Source organism: Oncorhynchus gorbuscha, linkage group LG21 (assembly GCF_021184085.1).
Source record: "Oncorhynchus gorbuscha isolate QuinsamMale2020 ecotype Even-year linkage group LG21, OgorEven_v1.0, whole genome shotgun sequence".
Taxonomy (NCBI): domain Eukaryota; kingdom Metazoa; phylum Chordata; class Actinopteri; order Salmoniformes; family Salmonidae; genus Oncorhynchus; species Oncorhynchus gorbuscha.
The window spans coordinates 29,993,667-30,006,467 of record NC_060193.1 but is presented as its reverse complement, the minus strand read 5'-3'; the positions used below and the strand labels follow the sequence as shown (position 1 = coordinate 30,006,467).

The window sequence follows — 12,801 nt, the reverse complement described above, 5'->3', positions numbered from 1 at the left end:
TAGTGCTTTTGTTCTTCAAGAAAATTATCTGCAAAACACCTGGATACTTTTTGATTGATGTTCTATCATGTCATTACAGTAGTATACTATACTATACAAAAGCATGCTTGTTTGCACGAATAATGTACATATATTTGCATTGATATATTTCTTATAATATTACTATTTCTTTATCTGATCTCAAGCCTTTTGTAATTGTAAAGATGTGTTAATTCCGACCTCATATCAATAACATTGTTTTATGCTTTGTCAAATAGTATCAATTTAGTTCATAGTGCATCTACAATATAAATGAATGACATGCAACACAACATATATACATTCTATAAATAAACATTAAAGGGATACTTCAGGATTTTGGCAATGAGGCACTTTATCTACTTCCCCAGAGTCGGATGAACTCGTGGGTACCATTGTTATGTCTCTGTTTTCCAGTAAGAAGGAAGTTAGAGGTAGTTTTGCGAGCCAATGCTAACTAGTGTTAGCACAATGACTGGAAGAGGCATAAATATGACTTCCAGTCTTTACGCTAATGCTAGTTAGCAATTGTGCTAGCGCGAGTGAGAAACTTCCTTCAAACTGCACGCAGAGACATAAAAATGGTGTCCACGAGTTCAACTAACTCTGGGGAAGTTGCCAAAATCCCAACGTATCCCTTTAACACTGTAAAAATTATGATCCATCGTTATGTAAAATCTATATATCATCTTAGTGTAAAATGTATAGGTGATTATGAGATTATCAGTAAGACCATAAATCAAGTCTCTGAGCTTGGGGTTAGCATCAATACAACGCCAGAAACTCAACCAATGAAAACGAAAGTATGTCGAAAGTATGCACAAAGTAAAATAAATGAGCCGATAACAGTTCTGAAACTGAAAGACAAACTGCTAAGGCACATGATGTGCGGAAAAAAAGCTACTTGAGAGAGGTGGCCTTTTCGAGATATCACCATGCATGCTTAACACAACAAAAAAACAAAGAGATTGTGATGGACTGAATGACTCGGCGGCTATTTCCACCATTCCAATGCTATAGAAGTAAGGGAAATAAAGTGCTGAAACGACACACAGACAAACAAGAAAAGTGATGGGGTTATGATGAAGGTTTGAGTGCTAGACATAGTGGTTATACCTCCGTAGTCCTATTGACCATCATCTGAAGCAGTAGAGATGAGGAAGGGAAAGACCTTAGTTATTTTACACTCAGTCATACAGATGTTCAGGGTAGACTGTGCAGTACAAAGAAATACGGGCAACGTAGCTAGAGTGGTATGATTCTCTTCAAAAACAGCTTTATCGCTAGACTGTATATGAAGAGTTTAATTCCAAAATGCCATATATACCTTTTCTGAAATGAGCTTTTATTGTTTAAAGAAATTATGAAAGAGACTGGTGTGTTTTTTCACCATATAATCACATCATGGGGTTGTTAAATGTAAAAAATAAATAAATTGCAAAATGATATATATCCGCCTCACTTTCAGATAAATAAGTACTGCCAGGTTTTACACAGTCAAATGTAACAAATAACTACATTTTTAATAAAGAACTGTACAAATGATACATTTGTGACATCAATATTAAAACAGGAAAACAAAATTCAAATAAAAATCAACACAGCAATGTGATATCTGTAGATCTGTAGTCATTTAGCAAACGCTGCTATCCAGAGTGACTTACAGTAAGTGCATTCGTGTTAAGATGGGCAGGCGAGAACCACATGTCACGGTCAAATATACCGGATACGAACATTCCGTTACGGCTAAACAACGGATATTTAGCATTTTGCAAACAACAACAACAAAAACGTCTCAAAAAATCTAAAAAAATCTGAGAACAGTAATATTTTACACACACTTGAAATTAAAGCCATTTCTGATGAAATATAGGGATTTGGAAATAAACTCGTCGTATGCTTTATCACATCTTTTATCCAAAGACCTTGAGATGTTTTACAATGAGAGTAGCAAGTCCATAGACATACATGTATACTGTGCATAATACTATTTTCTATGAGCAGGCCTTACTCACTCTAATACAACACACGCACCAGTGAGGTATGGCAGCCATGTTGTACCACAAGGCCAAACTCACTAGAGAGCCGTCCTATTTATAGTCTTTTTCACATTTTAAAGTATGCTTTTGAGACGGTGGATATTGCCAAAGTAATTCAGGTAATCGTCAAGAGGACTGCGTTTCAGAGGTATTTGGTGAGAGTGCTCTGTGTTTAACATCTACATGTAAGTGTGCGTGAGAGTGTGTTTTCATGCTGCAGTCTTCATCCACCCTCCTCTGGGTCTCCCTGGTGAGTCATGGTGAAGAGTACGTCATGGAAACAGCCCTAAACAGCATTTCATGTCGGCACACACCAGGGTTTCCCAAACGCGGGCCCCGGGAACCCTGAGGGGTACACGTTTCGTTTTTGTTGCCCTAGCACTACAAAGCTGATTCAAATAATCAACTAATCATCAGGCTTTGATCATTTGATTCAGCTGTGTCGTGTTAGGGCAAAAAAACTAAACGTGTACCCCTCGGGTTCCCGGGGACCGGGTTTGGGAAACGCTGGCATACACTGTATTATATTATGTAATATCATTAACATGAGGCCTGACACGAGGACAAAGTTATGTTCAGTGACAACGCCGATGATAACTGGTATGCCATAGTGTTTGCAGCGCAGGGCTGTTCAATGCCTGGTGGACAACAGCAGCACTGCTGGTTTTCACTCATTCTGTTTCCTGTTATCGTCCTACACCGAGGACCACATTAGAAAAACCTGTTTAAAATGCTTTCATGTGTTGTCCTCTGGGGTTCTTTATATCTTTCATTTGTTTTTAAACGGTGGAAATTTGCATGACCCAAAAATCAAATCAATCAATCAATCAATCAATCAAAAAGGACTGATTCAGACATGAGTGGACTCTGGCCAATCAACGACAATAACTGTTCAACCAACTGCAGAACCCAGCAGTGCTACAGTGAAAACCTTGAGGACAGTTCATTGAATAGCCCTGGCGTACTATGGAATATTACTTCACTCTAGCCACAGCCCATCTCCTTTACCCCTCGCCCACACACCCCTAAAAACCCATTTTTCCTGAAACCCAAGGATGCATGCAACCCCTCAAATTGCAACATTCAACAATACGACCTGTGGACAATAGCATATTCCACACACTCCATGCAGTGGACAGTGCTACACATAAACACAGGGGATGCGGTTGAAAGTGATGGGGGGAGGGGGAGGGGGGGGTGGATCAGATAAATAGACAAGACGGGAAGAGAGAGAGAGACCCGGTTAGTGGCAGGACCAATGAACTAGTGGCAGGTGCACAGACACAGAACACAGAAGGAGAGAGAGAGCGATGGACAGACCGAGAGAGACAGCTACAGGTACACACCAGAGACAGATGAACAAGGGCTAATGTACGTCGACACACTCTCATTACACCCTTTTTTCATTGAAACATGTTCGTATTGATACTAGAAATACACCACAAAGCACTGACAAACAAAACTGTAACAAGTACCCTGTATTCTATTTCCTTGCAGTCCTACTGCACGTCGGGCTTGACCCACTGACGACCCATGGTCGTAGCACCACAGAGACATGCTAACCCAATAACGAAGATGCGCGTTCTAACCCGTAATCCCTTCCCTCCGGCCGTACCTTGGACTGCACGTCGGCGTTGTGGTCGTTCTGGAGGAGCAGCGCGGCAGACTTGGTGTCGTCCTTGCGGGCGGCGATGTGCAGGGCGGGCAGCCGCACCTTGCCCTTGGTGTCGTTCTCCAGCAGGACAGACACCACCTGGTTGTGGCCCTGCTGCAGCGCGATGGCCAGTGGGGTGAAGCCATCCTGGTGGAGGGAAGGAGAGAGGGGAGGTAGGAGGTTATCCATAGCCACAGACCAACGAGGTATAAAACAGACCAAGCTTTATTTCGTCAGGATTATGCCTGGTGAAACACAATGTTCGCACACATCCTCACACAGACTGAAAACTTCAAACCATTTTGCTGAAAACATGTACGAAGATACACACACACACACACACACACACACACACACACACACACACACACACACACACACACACACACACACACACACACACACACACACACACACACACACACACACACACACACACACACACACACACACACACACTCCCTACCTCAGTAGCGGTGCTCTGGTTACCTCCATTCTCCAGTAGGTAACGCACCACGTCCATATGGTTCTCCTGAGCAGCCATGTACAGAGGGGTGAAGCCATTCTGGAGACACAACAGTACAACATTAGAGAAAGGAGATGAAAGCAAGATGGCTGCTGCCATGCTACTGTTGAGGGCTCCCGAGTGGTGCAACGGGCTAAGGCACTGCATGTCAGTGCTAGAGGCGTCACTACAGACCCTGGTTCGATTCCAGGCTGTATCACAACCGTCCTTGATTGGGAGTCCCCTAGGGTAGCGCACAATTGGCCCAGCGTCGTCCGGGTTGGGGTTTGGCCGGGGTATGTCATAATTGTATATAAGAATGTGTTCTTAACTGACTTGCCTAGTTAAATACAGGTTAAATACAAAATACAAATCTCTTACCTGAGACTGAGAGTTGATTTCTGCGCCGCGCTTCACCAGTATCTTCACCACCTCGGCCTGTCCGGCCAGAGAGGCAATGTGGAGGGCTGTGTTCCCTTTCTGGGATGGAAGAACACAGAGAGACACATATTACACCCTTATAGAGAACAAGGTGAACTGTGTCAATCAATACACAAAACAAGGGGTTCACTTTCAACTCTGTCTTACAAAGAGGATGGATAACATACAGTAATGACATAAACTGTCATTTCTGACATAAATAGAAATGACAAAAACGACTTTGTCCTGCATTTCAGCTTTGACAAAAAAGCATACAAATTGTATTACTATTACAGTAGTATCAAATGTTTGACACACACACACACACACACACACACACACACACACACACACACACACACACACACACACACACACACACACACACACACACACACACACACACACACACACACACACACACACACACACACACACACACACAGTCATCACCGCCATCTCATTGTCTACAGGCACTCCTATTCATCATTTTTTTTATCTTCATTAATTCTCTCCATCACTGATTAAAGATGTGACACCCCAAACAGGCATATCCACAGACACCTATGGCTCAATGATGGAGATAAGGGGGCCTTTCTGAGGTGCACTCCTAATGATGCTGTGACACAGACAGCTAGAAATAATGAAGCTTTTACCACTCATAGAGAGCCTTAAACCCTCAATGCTTTTAATTAGGCCATGTTGAACAAGAAATCAAGTCAAGAGGCTCCTGTTTCAGAGTGGAAATCTGTTTCTAAAAAAAGTTGTTGATGTTCTGTTGTCAAAATAAACATTTAAATGAGTCATGTACAGTAAACACAATTAAATATGCTATAAAACACAAGACAGTAAATTATTTTAAACCTCAAAAAACACTACACGTTTGCGTCCCGCATTGCAGGAAAGAGTGATCAAATTAAGGTCCTACATCTGTAACAAGTCAAACGACACCCTAAACATGCTGCTCAGAAGGAATAGACCTCCTCCATGTTCACAGCTTGGCATAACTGCCTCCATGTTCAATGAAACTAGCTGCATCCCTTTTCCTGCCTGCTACACCCTAGTGCTCTGAAGCTAGACTGCACAGTCATGTGACGGCGATAGGTTGCAGTGCAGCGCAGTCCATTGGGTGCTGGTTAGGGATATGGCTGACTGCCCTGGGTATGGTTGTGTTATCTCACTGTTGGAAAGGTTAAGAGTCAGGTTAATGTAGGGCAAGAGTTGTTTGACGACACTGACCTGGTTAACCCCCGTGTGTGACACTTGAACCACGTTTAGGGCCCTTATTTTGGAGACTGATACCTTGAACGAGCAGACTTTTCAGAGAAATGCATCTCGTTTTTGTGTCGTTTAAAATATTTGACCTCCGTTGTAAAGTACAACATCAAGCCAAAACAAACCAAAGCACAATTGCTTTTCAGTGTAAAACAGCGCATCAGATTTCACAATGGAAGAAAAACAAAATGTGTTTTCGTCCAAGATCTTTGGAACACTTTCTTTTGACAGCTCATTTGATTATGATATTTCTAGCTATCTTTATTTGTAATCCAAAAGTCCAAAGCAGCTAAGACAAATATAATCTTAACACTTGACCAGCATGCAAGCTCCTAACAAGCCTTTACCCAGTTGTGGATAAAATGAGTAGTCTACCTACAGCGGACGTGGATGGACGTAGCTCATGTGCTGTAGCTCTTCCTAATTTGATTCTATCCCACTGTGCTAGCGCCACATACAGTAGTGCGGTAAGGGAACCCACCTTGGTGGCCGAGTCCACAGCTGAGCCTCTCTCCAGCAGCTCCTGGACCAGCTCCACGTGGCCCTCCTTAGCTGCCAGGTGCAACGCGTTGAGCCCATTCTGAGGAAGAAGAGAAGTAGACACGTATAAGAAGATAGGTCAGCCTCAAAACAAAATGGAGGATCGAAACGCTAGAGATAAAGGAAAGAGAAGGGACTGGGTGTACCTCCAGGTCCATAACCTAACAGGATCCCTTTCCCCTCTTCCAATCTCCCTCTCCTTGTCTTGGCTGTGAAACCGTGTTCTCCTCTCTCACAAATATACACACACACACACACACTCGAGGGAGGTACAGACTGAAATACCAAAGGCAGTACTGGATGTCAGAATTTGTGCCGTGTCACGATGGTTGTGGACTAGGGCCAGTCCAGGATTCACTATGTAGGCCTGGTGGTATTAATAAAGTCAAGCAGTATGTGTGTGCGCGTGTATGTGTGTGTGGCTATCTGGTGTTTATCACAGGGGTCACTGGTGTGTGATTCTGTTCCTTGAATGCGACTTGCCAGCTATGCTGTCATTTATAGCTAGCTACCTGTCTTTCCAGACACCCATAAGGCTTGACTTTAGATCAGAACATCCGTCCAAGAATATATCAAGACTCAAGAAGTCGGGAGTTTACAAACACTTGGAGTCGTTAAATCTAATTTTTCAACCACTCCACAAATTTCTTGTTAACAAACTATAGTTTCGGCAAGTCGGTTAGGACATCTACTCTGTGCATGACACAAGTCATTTTTCCAACAATTATTTACAAACAGATTATTTCACTTATAATTCACTGTATCACAGTTCCAGTGGGTCAGAAGCTTACATACACTAAGTTGACTGTGCCTTTAAACAGCTTGGAAAATTCCAGACAATGATGTCATGGCTTTAGCAGCTTCTGAGAGCCTAATTGACATTTTGAGTCAATTGGAGGTGAACCTGTGGATGTATTTCAAGGCCTACCTTCAAACTCAGTGTCTCTTTGCTTGACATCATAGGAAAATCAAAAGAAATCAGCCAAGACCTCTGGTTCATCCTTGGGTGAAATTTCCAAATGCCTGAAGGTACCACGTTCATCTGTACAAATAATAGTACGCAAGTATAAACACCATGGGACCATGCAGCCGTCATACCACTCAGGAAGGAGATGTGTTCTGTCTCCTAGAGATGAAAGTACTTTGGTGTGAAAAGTGCAAATCAATTCCAGAACAACAGCAAAGGACCTTGTGAAGATGCTGGAGGAAACAGGTACAAAAGTTTCTATACCCACAGTAAAATGAGTCCGATATCGACATAACCTGAAAGGCCGCTCAGCAAGGAAGAAGCCACTGCTCCAAAACTGCCATTAAAATGCCAGACTACGGTTTGCAAATGCACATGGGGACAAAGATCGTACTTTTTGGAGAAATGTCCTCTGGTCTGATGAAACAAAAATAAAACTGTTTGGCCATAATGACCATCGTTATGTTTGGAGGAAAAAGGGGGAAGCTTGCAGGCCGAAGAACACCGTCCCAACCGTGAAGCACGGGGTGGCAGCATCACGTTGTGGGGGTGCTTTGCTGCAGGAGGGACTGGTGCACTTCACAAAATAGATGGCAACATGAGAAAGAAAAATTATGTGGATATAATGATGCAACATCTCAAGACATCAGTCAGGAAGATAAAGCTTGGTCGCAAGTGGGTCTTCCAAATGGATAATGACGCCAAGCACACTTCCAAAGTTGTGGCAAAATGGCTTAAGGACAACAATGTCAAGGTATTGGAGTGGCCATCACAAAGCCCTGACCTCAATCCTATAGAAAATGTGTGGGCAGAACTGAAAAAGCGTGTGCGAGCAAGGAGGCCTACAAACCTGACTCAGTTACACCAGCTCTGTCAGGAGGAATAGGCCAAAATTCACCCAACTTATTGTGGGAAGCTTGCGGAAGGCTACCCCGAAACGTTTGACCCAAGTTCAACAATTTAAGGCCAAATACTAATTGAGTGTATGTAAACTTCTGACCCACTGGGAATGTGATGAAATAAATAAAAGCTGAAATACATCACTCTCTCGACTGATCCTAACTGACCTATGACAGGGAATTTTTACCAGGATTAAATGTCAGGAATTGTGAAAGACTGAGTTTAAATGTTTTTTTGACTAAGGTGTATGTAAACTTCCGACTTCAACTGTACCAACTGGTCCCAGTTCAATTTTTGCTAAAGACTAGTTTATATCCCTCCATAAGTGCCAATATGTTCCTAATAGGAGATTGGTGTTTACGTCCTGTTGTTGGGGCAATAAATAGATCCTAAATGCTTTAGAGGGAGAGAAATGACGATTAAATTTCAATATCACTCTGGGCAGATTACCCCGAGGATTAAAGAATCCAAGCATTTGCATTTGCCAGTTAATTCCCAAAACACCACATCATGAGGGGCCCAAGTAACTTCAATAACCAACCCCAGATGCCAACAACATGACACAACATTTGGATTCTGAGGAGCAACCCTCTCTCATTCCTAAAACTAATCCAGAGCGATTTACAGGAGCAATTGGAGTTAAATGCCTTGCTCAAGGGCACATCAACAGATTTTTCACCTAGTTTGGGGCATCTCAGTGACCCAGCACTAATTCAGGGAGTGTTTGTCTGCTATTTAAAAAGGGCCGCTCGGTCGATGTGTAATTTCCTCTATAGCCAGGGCAGCCCTTAACAGACTATGTCATGCGGCCCCTGTTCAGACCAAACTGGACTGCTCCTGAGGACCCCTGTAGTTACAGCAAGGCACCCTACAGTGTTTAGTGTCCAATCAACCCCTGTCTATTAAAAAAAGAGTTACATATTCTGCAGTCTGCACTGCCCTGAAGGAGAACAAGAAGCATATTTTTTTAAAGACATGCTGCATTTGACTCAGAAGGGTGCACCATCTGCTCTCTTCTCGCTTAGCTTGTCCTCACATCCCTTAGCACTGTCAAAAAGCTATATTTCTATTGTGTAATTGTAGGGCCCAACGTTGTACTGAAGGTTAAACAGAGGTGTAAACAAACACCTTACAAACTCCCTGTAGAATGAACCTCTGTTAACCTGTCCTTGGTAACACACTTCACCCTCAGAGATGGCATTGGGAATAACTCAAGGTCAGCCAGACAGGATGCTATAGCACCATAACACCTGTCACTACCAGAGCAGAATGGAGTAGACATTTCTGTCCCTATTTCGACTTTATAGATGAATGGCTGCCTCTGTCCCCATGGAAGTTGGTAGGGATGGAGGGAGTGAGGTTGGTTGGTTAACTGCAGGGACAATCTGTATTCACTCCTTCGGGGCGGGGATCCTTCTCCCCACCCTCCCATTCCGATCCCCCCACAATCTCAAAGAAACACCTCCGCCCATGGCGCTCCCATACAGTCCCATCTATCTCTGCTTACAACAACACCATACTGTATGAGTGTTCATCCATCCTTTAGAGTCTGCAGGCATATCACTCTGTCACACAGTTCCCCAACTTACCTACTGACCACCACAGTCACTCAATCACAGTCATTACATCAGCCTGGCCACAGGCGCAATCACTTATGAAAACGTTCTAATCACATAATATAACATTCACCCTAATGTTCCCACTTGTTATTGTTCTATTATATGCAGATGTAATGTGGTGGAAATCTAATTCATAAGCAGCGGTGGTTAGAGCAGACGACTCCCATGGGGCATTGCAGCAGTCATAACCAGCATAAATAGCAACTAATTCACATGCAGATTGTGAGTTATTATCATCATGAACTATGGTGCTATAACAAATGGAATGCATTACTCATCGAAAGGCAGTTAAAGGTTTACAGTCCGTAGGGGTAACAGGAAAGGGCAAAAAGTAATTAAGTACACTTTTGAGAAGAGCGTTTTCAGTTCATAAAGGTCAACTTGAAGGAACATATCAAATACCGAACAATAACACAATAATAAAAGTGACAGGTAAATTATATTTGAATAGTCCACAAAGGAATACATTTCTAGTAGAGTAGAGTAGACCAAATAACTTTCACTAAGAGAATGTCAACTCCGCCTCCTGCATTAAGTTGAAAAGAGCTACTGTGTTCCACTAAGGGTTGTCCCTTAACACTTTTTTCCAACTTCTATAGTAGAATCATAACGACCACTTCATCATACAAACAAGGTCTTAATGCAGAAATGATGGTTTACAGAGTTTAGTTTGAATTGGGGGTTCAGAGCTGCTGTGTGAGTCTGTGTGGTTGATTGATTGGGTATCCAGACTGTGTTGGATGAACCACAAGGAGCTCTCACGGTCATAGGTGGAGTATTCCATCACTAGTGGCACGGGCAGAGACTTGATGGAAAGACATCCATCTAATGTGGCACCTGCAATGCATTTATAATGTTGAATGCTACTTTAAATGCAGTACCACCATCAAGCTTATATCTCCCATGACTGCGCAGAGGAAATTATGCCAGGGACAAACTGGGAATACATCTGCCTTAAAGACAGGGAGAAACATTGCTATTTGTTACAGAGCAAGAGGCTCTGTGAACAAGGCTTGGCTACAGATAGATGTAGGATCTTAATCTGATCACTCTTGTTGCTGAGAATTTGGATATGCAAATAGTGTATTCGATGTAGTAAAATGCATCTAAATAATGTAATTTCCTCTTTAAAATGTCAGACTTTATTTGCCCATAATGAAAAATGTATCAAACCCTACAAAGAAATGTCCATTAGTTATAAATCGCCGTAATGATTCACATTTCCTGTTGCCGCAGGATTATTTTCCTGCTGTAGAAAACTGGTTCAAATGAAGATCCTAGTCGTGTAGTAGTCTGGTTGAGTGAAGAGGCCTGGGAGACAGATGAAGGTCATGGGGATGAGGATGGAAGAGCAGATGGTTTCAGCCCGACGCGGCAACGCTAACAACCACAATCTAACTGGCAGCTGTCAAATATAATACCTGACATACAGTCAATGGCTGTTATCATTATCGTATGTCAATTACATTTTTACATTTCAGTCATTCCAGCAGACCCTCTTATCCAGAGAGACTTAAAGTAGCAAGTGCATACGGATACATCTTCATACTTTCTTCATACTGGTCTCCAGTGGGAATCGAACCCACAACCCTGGTATTGCCAGTGCTGTCAAAGCCATTTGTATGCTTGTAGTGTGGGGTGTCGGCTCGTTGCTAAGGATGACTGACATAGTTCCTTATGCTTGCTGGTTGCTAGGATGACGGACAGTTTCACTGTGATCCACTTTGCAAAATTGCATTGCAGACACATGCACATGTCAGCCACTCAAGGGTGTAACAATACAGAACACCTTGAGATTGTTCCAGCTCAATAACTAATATCCGATCACTGGACCATCAGATTCCACAAGCACACTCATCAATCCATCGATTATACCTGTCATATGGTATATGAACCGACAGGAGATGTTAGTGACTAGGGTCCTGTCTCCTCCCCTCTCATCCATCTTTGACTCTGCCCGACACCCACATAGGGCTGTGGTGGTATTCAGACCCTTTGCTATGAACTCGATATTGAGCTCAGGTGCATCCTGTTTCCATTGATCATGCTTGAGATGTTTCTACAACTTGATTGAAGTCCACCTGTTGTAAATTCAATTGATTGGACATGATTTGAAAAGGCCCAAACCTGTTTATATAAGGTACCACAGTTGACAGTGCACGTCAGAGCAAAAACCAAGCTATGAGGTCGAAGGTATTGTCCGTAGAGCTCCAAGACAGGATTGTGTCCATCCACAGATCTGGGGACGGGTACCAAAAGATGTCTGGAGCATTAAAGGTTGCCAAGAACACAGTTGCCTCCATCATACTTAAATGGAAGAAGTTTGGAACCAACAACACTCTTCCTAAAGCTGGCCGTCCGGCCAAACTGAAAAATCGGGTGAGAAGAGTTGTGGTCAGTGAAGTGACCAAGAACCCGGTGGTTACTGTGACAGAGCTCCAGAGTTCCTCTGTGGAAATGGGAGAACATTACAGAAGGACAACCATCTCTGCAGCACTCCACCAATTAGGCCTTTATGGTAGAGTGACCAGATGGAAGCTACTCCTCACTAAAAGGCATACAACAGCCCGCTTGGAGTTTGCCAAAAGGCCCCTAAAGACTCTCAGACCATGAGAAACAAGATTCTCTGGTCTGATGAAACCAAGATTGGCCTGCATGCCAAGCGTCATGTCTGGAGGAAACCTGGCACCATTCCTACGGTGAAACATGGTGGTGGCAGCATCATGCTATGGGGTGGGGATGTTATTCACTGGCATGGACTGGGAGACTAGTCAGGATCAAGGCAAAGATGAATAGAGCAAAGTACAGAGAGATCCTTGATGAAAACCTGCTCCAGAACGCTCAGGACCTCAGACTCGGGGTGA

General features: G+C 43.1%; 1 protein-coding gene across 4 annotated transcripts in view; it reads right to left on the bottom strand.

Annotated features, from left to right (window-relative positions):
- Window positions 1-12,801, bottom strand: part of LOC124007949 (ankyrin-2-like) — a 280,314-nt gene that overhangs the window by 73,844 nt on the left and 193,669 nt on the right. For all 4 annotated transcript variants that reach the window (XM_046318844.1, XM_046318845.1, XM_046318846.1 and 1 more), the window contains exons 3-7: window positions 6,393-6,491; window positions 4,598-4,696; window positions 4,178-4,276; window positions 3,673-3,858; window positions 1,135-1,158 (exon numbers count right to left, since the gene is read on the bottom strand). In XM_046318844.1, coding sequence (XP_046174800.1) covers window positions 1,135-1,158; window positions 3,673-3,858; window positions 4,178-4,276; window positions 4,598-4,696; window positions 6,393-6,491 — 507 coding nt within the window. The remainder of the gene's footprint in view (window positions 1-1,134; window positions 1,159-3,672; window positions 3,859-4,177; window positions 4,277-4,597; window positions 4,697-6,392; window positions 6,492-12,801) is intronic.